At 39.9% G+C, this 18,048-nt stretch overlaps 1 protein-coding gene across 1 annotated transcript in view; it reads left to right on the top strand.

Moving 5' to 3' along the window:
• rab11fip4a (RAB11 family interacting protein 4 (class II) a) overlaps positions 1–16,074 on the top strand; it is a 60,742-nt gene extending 44,668 nt beyond the window's left edge. The window contains exons 6-13 of the mRNA XM_060901309.1: positions 4,238–4,337; positions 4,849–4,952; positions 5,637–5,777; positions 8,234–8,315; positions 8,449–8,586; positions 9,497–9,646; positions 10,940–11,083; positions 14,505–16,074. Of these exons, the coding sequence (XP_060757292.1) occupies positions 4,238–4,337; positions 4,849–4,952; positions 5,637–5,777; positions 8,234–8,315; positions 8,449–8,586; positions 9,497–9,646; positions 10,940–11,083; positions 14,505–14,621 (976 nt within the window). The 3' untranslated portion in view covers positions 14,622–16,074. The remainder of the gene's footprint in view (positions 1–4,237; positions 4,338–4,848; positions 4,953–5,636; positions 5,778–8,233; positions 8,316–8,448; positions 8,587–9,496; positions 9,647–10,939; positions 11,084–14,504) is intronic.
• The last annotated feature ends 1,974 nt before the right edge of the window (positions 16,075–18,048 follow it).

The following is an 18,048-nucleotide window of genomic DNA, read 5'->3' as shown; positions in this document are numbered from 1 at the left end:
CTGTAAAGGGCTTCCTAGAGGCTCGACCTCATCTCTGGATCTAACTTCAGCTAGCTGCCTAAAATATAGTGTCGAGAGCCAAGCTGTAAGACATGACTGTTTCTCTTTTTTTTTTAATACCTGGTGTGCATTCTCTGATTTTTTTTTTTTTTTCCTCCCAGTCTGTCAAAAAATAATGATGGCGCACTAGGCTGCATATAACAGAGTTTGAAATACAACCCCGATTCCAAAAAAGTTGGGACAAAGTACAAATTGTAAATAAAAATGGAATGCAGTGATGTGGAAGTTTCAAAATTCCATATTTTATTCAGAATAGAACATAGATGACATATCAAATGTTTAAACTGAGAAAACGTATCATTTAAAGAGAACAATTAGGTGATTTTAAATTTCATGACAACAACACATCTCAAAGTTGGGACAAGGCCATGTTTACCACTGTGAGACATCCCCTTTTCTCTTTACAACAGTCTGTAAACATCTGGGGACTGAGGAGACAAGTTGCTCAAGTTTAGGGATAGGAATGTTAACCCATTCTTGTCTAATGTAGGATTTTAGTTGCTCAACTGTCTTAGGTCTTTTTTGTCGTATCTTCCGTTTTATGATGCGCCAAATGTTTTCTATGGGTGAAAGATCTGGACTGCAGGCTGGCCAGTTCAGTACCCGGACCCTTCTTCTACGCAGCCATGATGCTGTAATTGATGCAGTATGTGGTTTGGCATTGTCATGTTGGAAAATGCAAGGTCTTCCCTGAAAGAGACGTCGTCTGGACGGGAGCATATGTTGCTCTAGAACCTGGATATACCTTTCAGCATTGGTGTCTTTCCAGATGTGTAAGCTGATCAGAGATGCAGGCTTCTGAACTGAGCGCTGATAACAACTTGGGTCGTCCTTCTCCTCTTTAGTCCGAATGGCACGGCGTCCCTGATTTCCATAAAGAACTTCAAATTTTGATTCGTCTGACCACAGAACAGTTTTCCACTTTGCCACAGTCCATTTTAAATGAGCCTTGGCCCAGAGAAGACGTCTGCGCTTCTGGATCGTGTTTAGATACGGCTTCTTCTTTGAACTATAGAGTTTTAGCTGGCAACGGCGGATGGCACGGTGAATTGTGTTCACAGATAATGTTCTCTGGAAATATTCCTGAGCCCATTTTGTGATTTCCAATACAGAAGCATGCCTGTATGTGATGCAGTGCCGTCTAAGGGCCCGAAGATCACGGGCACCCAGTATGGTTTTCCGGCCTTGACCCTTATGCACAGAGATTCTTCCAGATTCTCTGAATCTTTTGATGATATTATGCACTGTAGATGATGATATGTTCAAACTCTTTGCAATTTTACACTGTCGAACTCCTTTCTGATATTGCTCCACTATTTGTCGGCGCAGAATTAGGGGGATTGGTGATCCTCTTCCCATCTTTATTTCTGAGAGCCGCTGCCACTCCAAGATGCTCTTTTTATACCCAGTCATGTTAATGACCTATTGCCAATCGACCTAATGAGTTGCAATTTGGTCCTCCAGCTGTTCCTTTTTTGTACCTTTAACTTTTCCAGCCTCTTATTGCCCCTGTCCCAACTTTTTTGAGATGTGTTGCTGTCATGAAATTTCAAATTAGCCAATATTTGGCATGAAATTTCAAAATGTCTCACTTTCGACATTTGATATGTTGTCTATGTTCTATTGTGAATACAATATCAGTTTTTGAGATTTGTAAATTATTGCATTCCATTTTTATTTACAATTTGTACTTTGTCCCAACTTTTTTGGAATCGGGGTTGTAGTGAAAATGGATACACATGGGTGGTGCAGTGGTTAGCACTGTTATCTCACAGCAAGAAGGTTTTGGGTTTGAACCTGGTGGCTGACTGGGCCTTTCTGTGTGGAGTTTGTATGTTCCCCTCATGCCTGCATGGGGTTCCTCCAGATGCTCCGGTTTCCTCCACCAGTCCAAAGATATGCAGGTTAGGTCAACTGGCTACACTAAATTGCCCATATGTGTGAATATGTCTGTCTGTCTGTCTGTTATATTTAACAGTTATTCCACAAAGTCGAGTCATACATGAGCTGATAGCGGACAAGACGCGTAGCGCCGAGTCGGCTATAAGCCGTGTATGATGAGATTGAGTGGAATAACGGTTTTATTCTATCCACATTCACTGTATTTTGAAAAACGGTGCATTTTTATTTTTTGCAAATTTGATAAATTAAAAACTTTATCCAAAACGTCCGACAAAATCATTTCTGCTTAGAATGTAAACAAACCGGCGAAATGACAGTAGCAATTTGTGAAAAATGTTATCATAATAATTCTTGAAAAATAAAAAAAGATACGTTCTTACTATCAAATACTTTTATTCCATATTTTGTTGCTTTTTTGTATTTTTTGGGGTTCTGTTTTTGTGTACGGTTTTTATTTCGTCCTCGGTTGGTTTAGCAACACGCCGCCATTTTGTTTTTCTCTACTCACGGTATATAAGCTGATATCCTAGTAGTAGAGTAGCCAATCAGAGCATGCGATTGCTCATATCCAGGGAATGCGGATAGAATAAATAACTGTTAGCCCTGTGATAGATTGGCGACCTGTCCAGGGTGTACGCATTCCCTCACCCAGTGTCAGCTGCTAGACAAGAGTACAAACTCCACAATGGGGAGTCATCTATCATTCACTAGCTTCCCTCAAAAAATTTGAATAGACTGGTACCAAAATTCAAAAAAGTGCTTATTTAAAGAGTTAAAGGCATTTTTGAGACAAAGTCGGCAAACAGTCTTATTTTGTCAATTTGGGTGTGCCGAATTCAAATCTGCAATATGCCGAGCTCTATCTGACCTCTGTTGACCTCTAGAGGTCATTGAACTTTGGGCCTGTAAACGTCTCAGCTGAACCCAGTTTGTCAGCTTTCTCAGGAATGAAATGTACTAAAATGATTAATGAAGTTAGCAAATGGCCTTGTTTGTTAAATGTTTGGGTGCTGAATTCATTTTTCATTTGTAAAACGACATATGACCTCTGATAACCTCAAGGTCATTAAACTTGGCCTATAGGCCTATAACGGCATTTTTAAACTGACTTTACTCCCCCAAAAAGAATATGAACAGACAAAAAAACAAATAGAAAGGAACAAATACAACATTAAATGCCAGTCCATGTACATGTGACTTACTTTTCACAATGAGAATGCCTCGGCGATCACCTTACATAACATTGCATTACATTTAGCGGTTATTGTTTATACAAAGCTACTGAAAAAAGGACAGATTCAGCAGCATACAAAATGTGGAGGCATACAGGGTATACAGGTTAATCAGGGTTAGTATATATGAGAGGTTTTTTTTGTAGTTGTTTTGTTTTAAACGGGGTAAAGCCTTTACAAAAAACAAACAACAAAGAAAAAAAACTCTCATATATACTAACCCTGATTAACCTGTATACCCTGTATGCCCCCACATTTTGTATGCTGCTGAATCTGTCCTTTTTTCAGTAGCTTTGTATAAACAATAACCGCTAAATGTAATGCAATGTTATGTAAGGTGATCGCCTAGGCATTCTCATTGTGAAAAGTAAGTCACATGTACATGGACTGGCATTTAATGTTGTATTTGTTCCTTTCTATTTGTTTTTTGTCTGTTCATATTCTTTTTGGGGGAGTAAAGTCAGTTTAAAAATGCCGTTAAATGCATGGCCTATAGGCCAAGTTTAATGACCTTGAGGTTATCAGAGGTCATATGTCGTTTTACAAATGAAAAATGAATTCAGCACCCAAACATTTAACAAACAAGGCCATTTGCTAACTTCATGAATCATTTTAGTACATTTCATTCCTTAGAAAGCTGAGAAACTGGGTTCAGCTGAGACGTTTACAGGCCCAAAGTTCAATGACCTCTAGAGGTCAACAGAGGTCAGATAGAGCTCGGCATATTGCAGATTTGAATTCGGCACACCCAAATTGACAAAATAAGACTGTTTGCCGACTTTGTCTCAAAAATGCCTTTGGGTGTCACAATTCTGGATTTTGGTACCAGTCTAGAATGAATAAATACCTGGTCAGCAAAAAAAGCTAAAACTCCATCAATCGAGTTTCCTCTTGTAGTATCATCTTTCACTCTCACTTGCAGTTATTTAGATTCTCACCGTCTCTCCTGCCAGTTACTGTGTCATAAGACTTCTTTTGTTACCAAAGTAATGACATTTAATGTATCTGAGTGTAAAGATTTCATCTCTCTCTCTGTCTCACAGACAGCTTTTCCATCACAGTAATTTCAGCAGTAGTCATGGCAGCACTGAGGACTTATTCCGTGACAGCATCGACTCCTGTGATATTGACATCACTGAGAAGGTACAGAAAAGTACATCGCTATACACACAGACAGTCAGTGGTGTGTCCCACATTCTAGACCACATCTGTCAGCCAGTATATCACTGAAAGCTGTTCCATTTTGAATACAGCTGAGAATTGCAGTCTTTATTAAGGTTTTAAGAGGTTTCAAGGATGCAACCAATGTGTCCTTTCCAGTCTTCAGTTGCACACAATGCTCTGTACACATCCCAAAAAAAATCTTTCAGGCTTGAAGCAGGTACCGTATGTGAGAAGGTATGCTTTTATATCTTGCTGGGGACCAGTATCCCCACTATGATAGGAATATCTGATCATTTTGACCGTTTTTGTGGTCCCTGTGAGGAAAAAATACTTTTTGAAATGCAGCTTTAATTTAAAAAATAATAATAAAATAAAAGAGCCAAAAGTTTTCCTTTAGGCTAAGGTGAGGGTTAAATTTAGGTGTATCATACTATTAATTACCTGCAATAAAAATGAGGTCCTCACTGTGTGTGTGTGTGTGTTGCCTCAGGTAAGTTACCTGGAGAAGAAGGTGACAGAGCTGGAGAATGACAGCATGGCAAACGGAGACCTGAAATCCAAACTGAAACAGGATAACACGCAGCTGGTTCACAGGTAGACACGTCACCATATAGCATAGGCATGGAACGTAAAATATGTCTTCAGTATACTCCTAAACATAACCAAAGGACTTGTAATGCTACATTCAGACATTAATTCCTTGCGATAACAGTGATGTGAATGGAAGGTCCTCACAATGTTTGTGTGTGTGTGCAAGCGCGAGTGTGTTTTGTGTGTTCATGATTTTAACAACATCCACATTGAAGAATCCTTCTTCTGCTATTTTCGGACTCCTCACAGTTCCTGAGTTGAATACTGATGCCAGTGTTGTTAGCGGCCAATGCTAACTGTAATTACAAAGTAATTGTAGTCATCCAGATTCTTTTCTTGGTAATTTAATGACAGATCTGAGGGAAATGTTGCTATTTAAAACAGTTCTGTCTCATTTTGCAATGTCATTCTGGCATTACGTCTTCCGTTGTCTGGATAAAAGATTAGCTAGTTAGCTACCATTGTTAGCCATGGTTATTTATTGGCTAGTTTGTTGTAATAGCTATATTTCTTAGTTGCGTAGCAACAGTGTTCTCCAAAGTATTCATAAGAACTTCAGAAACATGAATATGCATAAACGCAAGTACCACACATGTACTGTACTTCACAGTGCACATCTCTCTCTCTCTCTCTCTCTCTCTCTCTCTCTCTCTCTCTCTCTCTCTCTCTCTCTCTCTCTCTGTGCAGAGTACATGAGCTGGAGGAGCAGATTAAGGACCAGGAGGCACGAGCAGAGCAAAGTTTGGAGGAGGAGCTGAAGAGACACCGGGAGATTTTCAGTAAGATGGAGAAAGACAAGAGCAACCAAATAGAGCTCCTCTCGAACAGGTACTTGACTTTGGGGTGGTGGGGCTTAGCGGTCGGGAGACCTTGAACATGAGAGGTAAATGAAATGACAGAGTTTGCTAGTTAGACAAAAGGTTCATTTTTAAAGGTGACCTATTATAACCCTTTTCCACAAATTGACACAATTCCCTGAGGTCTTAATGAAATGTCTGTGACATGCTTTGGTCAAAATACCATGAGGATAAAGCACCACAGCTCCCTTCTCACCCTGTCTAAACAGCCCTGTTCAGAACGGTCGATTTGAGTGCCTGCTCCTTTAAATGATAATGAGTCACTGCTCACCCCACCCCCTTCTTCACCAGCCAATCGGTTAACACTTTCCTCGTGAATAGAAAGTGATGCCTAATGGAGCACTTGCATGTGACGTCACATCCGCTCCAGATTGTAGACAAACGCCATCTTGTCGGTTAAACGCCATATTTCCGCCGTCTTTCCGACACTGACTTTCATTATTTTTCGCCGAAATATTCAAATATTACCGTGCCACAATGCCGGAGAGTTGCATGGCATATAAATGCCACAACAGGAGAGGTCAGAAATCGGGAAGTTAGTTTCATAGGCTGCCACGGGACCCTGACAGGCACGCAAAATGGATTGCTGCTATCGGCCGGGCTGATCCAAACAACAAGAACAAGGCATGGGTACCGACTGGAAGGAACGATCACTGGCGCCTGTGCAGTGACCGTTTCATCTCAGGTTCGTCATGTATTTATTTCAGTATATCCATGTGGTTACTTGCAGCATAAGTTTATGACTTGCTCTAATAAAAAATTCCGGGAAGTGGGAGCCTGAGAAAAGGGTTGGGGCGGGGTGGATTGGGTCTTTAGCGGTGTGGTACGAAAAAAAACAGTAAAGAACTTATAAGAATTTACCACTGTCTTAGTAGTAAATCCTTATAAATATAAGGATAAATCCTTATAAGGATTTATAAATAAATATATATGCCATGTATGATTCAACCATAATCGGCTGGTCAGTGCTATGCTAGATACTACTGATATATCTAGCATCAGTTCTAGTGCTCAATACTTAAGTGACTTACCCATCCAATGAGGATTGCTATTTTCTTCTTTACAAGATGCCACATCTTAGGGGGGCTGACAAATCCTGAATTTCTGTAGAGATAACTGTCCAAAGATTTATAAGCACGCAGTGCTTCACCACTGAACAGCGAGGGAAAGTTGATGAGGTAATTATACACATCCGGGTATTCCACCTCCGGCGGTTCAATATCCACTGACACGGTCGTGAAAACTCCGTCCGGTAAGCTATAAGGGTCACTAATCTGTAGATCGTTTATTTTAGACATATATCTAGTTATCTGTTCATTAGAAAAATGAGCCATGTAGTCCGTCGGTTGAAATTGATCCATTCTGTACACGAGTGCAGCAGTATTCAGCTGTGTTGTTTGCCGACAAGATGGCGGCTGTTAACTTTCCGGTCACGTGACTGCAAGATCTCTATAGGTTGAAGCCAGGTTTCAAGCCGTGGGTGGAGATACTCAGATAATGAGGTAGCATAACTCTAATGAGTTCTCCTTGTGACATAGCAAGGGGAGCCAAATCTGAACCAAATCTAGGCTGCCCAAAAAGCAAACAAACAAAAACTGTCTGGGTTATCTTATTTTGAAGTTTGTGGGTTCCTAGGCACTCCAAATACCCAAATGTATGTACCCAAGCACTGAAAAAGTGAGTTTTGTTTTAAATAACATGTCCAATTTAAAGAAATTCAACGGGAAGCAGTGAAGATTTGTGAATCAAAGCATGTTTTTTGTTGATTTATGCACACAGCGGGTAACTAAAATGCATTAAAAACTAGAATTTGTTTCGGCTCATCCAACTTCCTGAGACCAAGTACAGCTGTGAATTACAAGTACTTGTGCTGTATTATTTTGAACATAAGAGGATGAAGTATTTTGAAACATAGTCACTTGAAATCGATAGGCGTGACATACTGTATAACTCCACATGCAGAGATGGCCATTCATTTTGTACTGTTACAGGAATATTGTAAAGTCCTTGTTCATGGGGATGATGTCAAACAATATTTCGAATCTTTGTAGGCTGAGACCAAGTTTATGACAAGACTGAATCATTTGATTTGTGGTCTTAAGACCAGTGAGGCTCTTGAGTAGCACCATTTTGTACACATGCTCATTGTTCTCGAGCAGAAGCCGTGTACTTCTATATTTTATTATTTTTCGCATTAGTGTAAAAGAAATTTTCAATTAAAGGAGTGATATTCCTGCAGGTGTACCACAGGCAGCTAATGTTAAAATATATTACTGTTAGCTTGGCATAATGACAGCAGAGAGCAGATTAAATATCATTAGCCATGTGGTTTATTGGAATATAATCAGTTACGTTCTAATCTATTATATTGATGCAGTGTTCAAATGAACGTTATGTAATTTTTTTTAAATTAAAAAAATTCCTCAGAGTCCAGCAGCTAGAGGAGGAGAACTCTGAGATGAAGGTAAACGTTTGCCGATTAAAGTCTCAGACTGAGAAACTGGACCAGGTGAGTGATGTCATCACTCTCATCGTTTCCATTGTCAACATAATTACCAGCTTCTTTATCGCCATCATCGTAATTGTGACTTACAGAATAATTAACACTAGCTTTTCCTTCATCATGTCTATCTTTGCGGCAGGAGAAGCAGCGCATGACTGATAAACTGGAAGACACGAGCCTGCGTCTAAAGGACGAGATGGATCTGTATAGGAAGATGATGGACAAACTGTGGCAGAACCGACATGAATTTCAGAAAGAACGAGAGGCCATGCAGGAAGTGAGACACTGCCGTTCAGCGGTCTATTTTTGAAAAGGGATACATGTATAAGTGTTTAGCTGCATCAGAAATCCTTATAAGAATCGATATGAATGCCAAGAATCTGAATATTTATGACTGGAACATAAATGATCGCTTTATATTACTCTACTCGTTCTAATACGTTATTGTTCCTATAACAGCTCATTCACAGTGACTTGTATCGTGAGCACGTCACATAATCTCAACTTAATAATAATAAACAGGTTAAAAAAAAGTGTTATTTAACAAAGTAAAGTGTAAAATCATTGATACATCACTTACATTATAGTAGCAACAGTATATACAGTCGTTCCCTCACGCAAACGCCTCTGTCCTGAAGACCTGAATCTCGCCAACGTTCTATATTATTAAATGTAACGATGAATTAATCATCATGTCATTCATTAAAAATTAAAAGTTGTAAACGCTGCAGTTTCTCAGTTACTTGACAAGCATTCTTTTTAGCTTCGAGAGAGAAAATAAAACGGAAGACATTACATTACATAACATGAAATGTAACTATAAACAGAAAAACATATGTCGTCTTGTTCTTTTAATTTAAAAAAATTGAATTGTTGGCAAATTTTAATATCGTAGCACACTTTAATAAGCACATAAAAAGAAACATAATACATGTATAGACAGTCGTTGCTTTAGCCAAGTGCTACCAGGCCACGGCAGTTACACACGTCAGAAAGATCTACTAGCAGCTAACATGCAGTAGTAAACAGGCAGGCAAGGTGAGGTAAAAAAAAAACCTCTACTGGCATGAATGCAGGGTTTTACATGTTTTACTCTCCTAACAGTTCTTATGGTCTTTTACTGACTTGCATCAGATCTAGGCTCCTCTGTTTGTACATGCATCATTTTTCCTTATGTATGTGTGCAGTTGATAGAGGACCTGCGTCGGGAACTGGAGCATCTGCAGCTGTTTAAGTTGGAAACAGAAAAACCAGGACGTGGCAGAAACGCTCTGTCTGAATTCAGCGCTAGGACACGCGAGATCGAGCTTGAGCACGAAGTCAAACGCTTGCGACAGGTATAAAAATTCTTCACTATTATCTGTAATTGTGTTATGTTATCTCGTCGAAACACTGCTGTTCCAGCATCGTAGCAAACTGCAGAAGAATCAAATTACAGCGCATATCTTGCAGCATGATCTATAGCAAAACCGTATCTTGTGGTGTTCCACATGGGAGCTACTTGGGTCCTCTTTTATTTTCAATTTTTATCCCCCACTGGCCAAAAGGCCTGAAGGGGGATTTTGTCATGGTGATTTCTTTCCTTCCATCCATCCGTCCATCCTGGGAAGGGTGCTCACCTTCTGAAATCGACTCCTCTCACAATTTTTGGAGGAATTTCATGAAACTTGGCAGGATTCTTTGTGATATGTCGGTAATATGCATATTGTAATTTCGTTAAATTGGGTCACATTTTACCAGAGTTACAGCCCTTGATTAAAAAAATTATACTTGGACAATTTCATGAGAGTGTGTTTTCCTTCTGAAATCAACTTCTCTCTCAATTTTTGGAGGAATTTCACGAAACTTGGCAAAAGGCCTTGTTATATGTCGCTAGTACGCATATTGATATTTTGTTCAATTCAGTCACATTTTACCAGAGTCGTGGCCCTTGATTAACAACCTTGTACTTTCACAATTTCATGAAGGTGTGTTTGCTTTCTGACATCAACTCCTCTCACAATTTTTGGACAAATTTCTTGAAGCTCGGCAAAAGGCCTTGTTATACGACGGTAATACGCATATTGCGATTGAATTTCATTTTGAAAATTTTGCCCGAGTTTTGACCCTCGATTAAATAACTTGTACTCTGACGATTTCATGAGGGTGTAAGTTCTTCTGAAATCAATTCCTCTCACAATTTGTAGAGGAATTTCACCAAACCTGGCAGAAGGCTTTGTTATATGACAGTTATATGCATATTGAAATTTCGTTTAATTTGGGCAAATTTTACCAGAGTTATGCCCTTGGTTTTTAACAAACTTTTACTTTGGCAATTTCATCAAGATGTGCTTGCTTTCTGAAATCAACTTCCCTCACAATTTTTATTCTTTTGTTCTGTTATTTTCTCTTTGTGTATATCATACTGACTTTTTTCTTTTTGTGTTTGTACATTACTCCTAATGTAATATTTTTGTATTATCTGTTTTTATTTGAGTGTAATGTTTTTCACCGTGGACCCCATGAAGACTAGCAACCACTTTGTGGAAGCTAATGGGGATCCAAATAAAGAATAAGGATAAAGAATTATATTTTACGAACCCCCACCCCTCTATATCGCCTAATCATTTTTTTTTCTCCACCCTGGACAGGAAAACCACAAACTACGGGACCAGAATGATGATCTGAATGGACAGATTCTCAGTCTCAGTCTGTATGAGGCTAAAAACCTGTTTGCTTGCCACACTAAAGCTCAGAGTCTCGCTACCGAGATTGACAACGCTTCCAGAGATGAGGTAAGCCAAAACACTCACATGCTAGTGGTTTGGGACACGAATACTGTGTCAGAATGAAAAACAAACGGGTAGTATAAAGATAGCTGGTTCTCAGTGTCATATTTAGTACTGTTGTATTAAAAAAAAATTCACTCACTAGTCATCCTCGCGTTCTCCCCGCACCTGCATCCAGGTTCTCTGCTTTCCTCCCACAGTCCAAAGACATGCAGATTAGATGAACTGTCTACTCTAAATTTCCCATAGGTGAGAATGTGAATGGTTGTGTTATCCCTGTGATAGGTTGGCAACCTGTCCAGGGTGTACCCTGTCTCTCGCCCAATGTCAATTTTGTTTATCACGCAGCATATTTTTATTGCCGGGCAAACAAAGAAACATAGCTGCAACAGTTAATAATGAAAATCAAGATGACTGCAGTCAGTAAAATTCTCTCTGAAACAATAAATTTATTTTATACCAGCAGATCACGTTACACCCAAAAACTGAAACATGCAGGCATCACAGATCCATATAATTTACCCACAAATGTATGTATTTATTTATTATTTATTCTGCACGCTACTCTCATTGCTCACGTGTGTGTGTGTGTGTGTGTGTGTGTGTGTGTGTGTGTGTGTGTGTTTTCACTGCTTCAGATGAATTAAATGCAGAGGAGGATTTTCTTTGTGCTTGAGTGGACGTGTGACAAAAATAAAGGCTCTTACTTTACATACACATGTATTTATTCCACTTGAAAAGTGTACAGCAAACCAGCTACCGGATTTGGAACACTAGGACATCCTGAACTATTCAGTATTTGGGACTTCTAAGTATGCCAGACATGCTAAAGGCATACAAAAGTACAGGTGCCTACCGATATTTTGAGGAAGGTTTTGCGCATGCCGGAATGTTATGGGAAATTCCCGATAAAGAAAAATACCTTACTTTGACAAATGCAAGCTCAAACACGGACTTCTAAAAGTAATAAGCAAACCAGGGCCTAGATCTAGCATGTTTTATGGTGTTTAGCCTAATCTACATTATCTGTACAGAACAAATATGCTGCTAGTCTGGTCAAGGATTGGGTCGAATAAAATACATCATGTCCAAAACCCACATCCAGGTCGACATTTTAAAGTTCATACATTTGCGATTTGGTGTGGTTTTTTTTGGAGTGCAGTAGAGCTGCAAAGTATGACACGCTTGAGTATGTACCAGTAGAGCCAGACTATGCAACCTGTTAGAAGCTTTACTACCTAGACCAAAGTTCTGTCCATGTTACGCCAACTTAGGGACTTGTTGAATGTTAACTTGAGTACACGTAGGCTAGAGCTTGATCTACGGGATTTTTATAACTAAATGGCCTTGAGCTAGAAAAAATGTTCTGAGAAATAACGGCTGCACAGAGCTTTCATACTAACCTGATATAAAATGTTCGCTACACACAGGAATGCTTTGTTAGCATCCGGTCTTCCCGTTTAACTGCAACTTGCTATTTTTCTCATCTTTCTGGGCTCGCCAGGAAGCAGTGAAAAGTTAGACCATGCTTTTCTCCACGTCTGTTATTACATCCAAAAGCTCAACAGGTCTCTGGCATTGTTCTTTTCGATGTAACTCCTACAAGTTTATCTGCAGATGTTTACTGAATTGGGCTTACAATCACTCATGTACACTTGTGCCGGTTGTTGTCAAACACAAAGCTTGCCCGGCAGTATGGCTGGATAAACAAATTTGCAGTTATGATGACGTCATGTGAAAGGCCTTTTTAGGAAATTCTTCCAAGCTAACAATGGCCTAGCAGTTTACTAGTCAATGTTCATGGCCTCAGTAATCACCTCTCTGAAAATAGGTCTAGCGAGAACTTGCATCACGTGCCACACACTGGATGTGTACAATCTATTATACTCTTAGCATTGGCCAAACCACTCCAATCTACAGAAGTGGCTCCCTCTGTGAAGGAGTTGATCAACACTTTGCTCCTACTGGCAGGAGGTCTAAGAGCAGATCAAATAATTCTCGGGTACCCAAAGCTCTGTTATAGCTTTGTATCCAAAATAGAAAAAGTGAGATCAGTGCATCCATTAAAATAACAATTATGAAGAAGCCTCATTAATGTGTTCGAGCATTCCATCCATCCATCCATCCATCCATCCATCCATCCATCCATCCATCCATCCATCCATTATCTGTACCAATCATCTGTCAGGGGTGCAGGGAAAGCCGGAACCAATCCGAGCTGACTTCAGGTGAGAAGCAGGGTACACGCTGGGCAGGTCACCAATCTATCACAGGGCTAACACAGAAACGAACAACCATCCACATTCAAACCTATGGGCATTTTAGAGTAACATGTTAACCTCATCCATACGTCTTTGGACTGTGGGAGGAAACCAGAGCACCCGAAGGAGAACACACAAACTCCATATAGGAAGGCCCTGGTTGGCCGTGAGTTTCTCATCCAGAACCTTCTTGCTGTGAGGCGACAGTACTAACCACTGCGCTGCTGTGCTGCCTCTAGCATTAATGAAATACAGCTTCTCCTTAAAATACACCACCTTCCGGTTGGAACACTCAATTTCAACTCAGTTCAACTGAACAAGAGACTGTTTATGATTACAGCAGCAGTTCTAAGGTACAAATCTATGGTATCTTGAAGAAAGGGTGAGTATGAATTGTTTTTAGGAATTGGAAATATTTACATTACACACATGGGACTAGGCAGATCAGCAGAAGTTGTGTGTCAGCACTACTGAGACATATATACAGTAGTACAGTGTCTTGCAAAAGTATTCATCCCCCTTGGTGTTTGTCCTGTTTTGTCGCATTACAAACTGGAATTAAAATGGATTTTTGGGGGGTTAGCATGATTTGATTTACACAACATGTCTACCATTTTAAAGGTGAAAATGTTGTTTTATTGTGATACAAACATGGAAAAAAATGGAAAAAAAAAACAGAAATCTGGAGTGTACATAGGTATTCACCCCCTTTCATATGAAACCCTTCGTAAAGAAGTGGAATCAGTACTTCTACTTTTACCAGAGTATTTTTTACACGAGTATCCGTACTTCCACTTAAGTAAAGAACGCGTGCACTTTTGTGACCTTTGCTTTGTCTTATCCCTTTTGTTGAAGCACATGTCCTGATGACACTGTGATGGATTTGATCTAACATACAGCATGTTGTCAGCTTTTAAACAGTTTTGTGAAATTTCTGCCAGCTTGAGTGAATGCTGTCCTTAAAGGGGGACGTTTTCAGACCTATGGTCCTTATGTAGATCTTTCCATTTCGACTGGAACTTATTAGAGAGATGAATTCTAGCATTTACATTGAAGCTCAAAAGACAAGTCCTAAAACAAAAGACCCAGTGAGCGAAGCCTTTGTACTGTATGTGGTTGTATTTGTAGACGCGTGTTTGTACTGATATATGTTTCTTGTCCTGTAGCTGGTCGAGGCTTTGAAGGAACAGGAGGAAATCAATTTCCGCCTGCGGCAGTACATGGATAAGATCATCCTGGCTATACTGGACCACAATCCCTCCATCCTGGAAATCAAGCACTAGAGCTGTCCTGAAGAAGGAAAGGTTGGCATTTTGTGCCACCTTGTGGCTGGGGGAATGAGGCACACCCACATCTGTATCAGGATCACACACTGATGAGATGAATAAAAGAAAACCAAAACAAACGATTCATCTAGAACATAATGTAAAATGTATTCTTCATCATGCACTCAATATTGTGTACACACACTTCACTCGGGTATAATGGTCAGTTTGCACTGAGAACTGTTTGGATTGCAGCTGTTATCTCGTACTGCTCCATATCATTGTTCTTCATAAAAATCAGTCCAGGATGGTTGGTGGTTATTGGCTGAAAGCAGCAGGGACCAAAAAAAAAAAAAAAAAAATCAGCTAACCATATAGCACCTTTACCGGTGTCTCTTCTCGAACGTTTTTTTTTTTTTAAACTGAACAGTTTTATTTGGCTGGTTCATGTCTCTGCTCATACAGATTTAACCAGTTAACACAATGAACCAATATTAAACACTTAAACGACAACATTGTTCTCATTATCATCACTCAAACTGCAACTACCACCTGCCTTTTAGTGCCATCTGATTTTTTACTACGTCAGCATGCACAGGACTGTGTAGTCTCAGTCTAACCCCTGTAAATAAAACCATAGTCTAGTTGTACGATATTTAGTGTACCTCTAGAACACCATGTTGTTGCACTCTAAAATATGTCACATTAGAGAGAAATATGATTTATCTCATGCTGTCTTGAGGTTTTTAAGAGTTTAGGATCTGTTGTAAAATGTATAGAAATGAATCTGCTCCTATTTAAAGAAAAAAAACGAGCTTTGCTGGTTCACTGAAACAGCACAAGCTTCATGTCCGTGTATGAGAGGAACATACTGAGCCATAATCAGTTCTTAGATATTCTATTATTATTATTATTATTAGACAGGGTTCTTTTGCAGCTTATTCGCGATGAGAAAGGTTTGGGCCCCTGAGATTACTGCACATGCCTGTGTGTGTCATGTACATGGAATAGACCTTTGGGGAAATGCGATTTCTGTTCTCTGGCAATAACGAAATGCTGAAGGTTCGCCATCATGCTATACAGAGTCATTCAAAGGAGAGGATGCATAGACAGTGTAGCTGATGTCCCTAAACAGACTGATGTCCTTCATGGGTCTAAACTAAACTAAAATTAAATTTAAAAAATAAAATATTTTGTCTCAAACACAACAATGTTGGATAGTAGTAGTAGTAGTCTCATCTCATTATCTCTAGCTGCTTTATCCTGTTCTACAGGGTCGCAGGCAAGCTGGAGCCTATCCCAGCTGACTACGGGCGAAAGGCGGGGTACACCCTGGACAAGTCGCCAGGTCATCGCAGGGCTGACACATAGACACAGACAACCATTCACATTCACACTTACGGTCAATTTAGAGTCACCAGTTAACCTAACCTGCATGTCTTTGGACTGTGGGGGAAACCGGAGCACCCGGAGGAAACCCACGCGGACACGGGGAGAACATGCAAACTCCACACAGAAAGGCCCTCGCTGGCCACGGGGCTCGAACCCGGACCTTCTTGCTGTGAGGCAACAGCGCTAACCATTACACCACCGTGCCGCCCAGTAGTAGTAGTAGTAATAATATGCATTAAATGAGTTTCCCTGGTGAGTCAGAAAAACAGTTACATCATTTCAAAGAATAAAAATGACAGAACTGAAGACGAAAGAGAAAATAAACTGAAGCACAAGTTAAGTGACAAGAGCTCAGTCACAGAGCAATAGACGTGCCGATATGGCCGGAGTTTCCCAAAAGCATCGCAGCACAAAGATCATTGTTAAATGGTAGAGCGAGCAACACAATGAATGCTCTCTGTCCTAGTTAAGACGCTCTTAGTGTCAAGAGGCTTTTGGGGAAAAAGCCCAACAATAATTTTTAATTGACTTTGCTAACGTTTAAGCATTGTTTACAGTAATGTCAGAGCGTTTCAGTACGTTCAGCTATGCCTGTGTTATTGAGTAGCATTTCAGTTAGCTCTTATAGCGAAGTGAAAACGTGAAGCCTAATGTCTTACTTACACTGCTTGTCTAGTCATGTTAAGCCAGTATCTCACTGGGCTGCAACAGCCTGAGACAAATTGCGAATGTCGTTCGCGAGAGAGTTTCAAAAGTGTTGTGAAACATTCGCGGGATTCTCAGTTAACTTGCATGAGTCGCAAAGTGTCGCTCCTTCTTTGCTGAAATTTTGAACATGTTCAAAAAATTTTCCCGACAAAATTTCTCTCAAAATAGCCGCAAATGCGTCACTGGTGTCACAAAGCCGTCGCAAGTCAGTTTCCGTCAGGCTTCCTTTACTTCCCTGCCTGCCGAGGGAAAGCCGGGCTGCGACAGCCTGCGACTAGTTGAAGACACAACAATTGCGGTAAAATATGCGAATATCAATTCAGTGTGATTCCAAGTGAAAATTGTCGCTAATTCGCATATTTTATCGCAATTGTTGTGTCTCCAACTAGTCGCAGGCTGTCGCAGCCCAGTGAGATGCTATCCTTAGTCAGCTGAACGTAAACGGGTGTGATTTCTGCCAGCTGTCAAACACAAAGAAGGATCAATTTCCTGAATCACTAGTTCCTGATTCAACTTTAGGAAAAAACCTGTTTTTTTTTAAAATGCGCGTCATATTTCTAATGCAACATTTAACTGAGGACTCAAAGGCAACTATCATAGAGTTACACGGTGCTAATCAAAGTAGCTAAGAAATGTTTGTGCGCATTCTTCCTCAGTCAGTCAGAGTGACAGTTCAGGCTGCTGAATGGGGCACTCGCTCCTTAAAAACCCCTTTGAATTTTCCAAAAATACGGAGACTTGGAAGACAGTGGCTTCCTCCCGATATCGGCCTCGGAGAAGTCATGATATCGTCATGCTTTTCGGATTTCGATATTGCGCTAGTTGTATCGTCGAACTGATGATCGGCACATGACTACACATTTGCACAAAACGTAGCGTTTACACGTTGTTGTCTGTCAGCAAGTGGAACAGGATACATTCATCTTTATTTTGAGAAAGGAAAGAAAGATACAGGCTATGTGTAAAACATCAACAACAAAAAAAGTGATGACATTATTTTCATACATAAGTGTAAAAGAGCTTGGGGTTGAAATGAACCCCAAGCCCTCTGTCTCTTCCTGTGTAGTTCACAAAATAAAAATAAATAAATAAATAAATAAATTAATTAACATTTTTTTCCTCATCTTTTCTCCCCCCCCCCCCCCAAGTATGGCCTAAGTAGTCACCAATTAAGAATTAATTATATTATTATTTCTTAATTCTTAATTAGACATGAAATCTAGTCTTTGAGACCGAGATAATACAGGCATGTAAAAGTACATTAGACTACTGTATTTAACTTACACACCTACACACAGCATTCTTATTACAGCTAATAAGCAACAATTACATTTCAATATGAGAT

The sequence above is a fragment of the Neoarius graeffei genome, chromosome 20, assembly GCF_027579695.1.
Source record: "Neoarius graeffei isolate fNeoGra1 chromosome 20, fNeoGra1.pri, whole genome shotgun sequence".
Classification (NCBI taxonomy): Eukaryota; Metazoa; Chordata; class Actinopteri; order Siluriformes; family Ariidae; genus Neoarius; species Neoarius graeffei.
The sequence above is the reverse complement of the archived record's forward strand: the minus strand, read 5'-3'. Positions and strand labels throughout refer to the sequence as shown.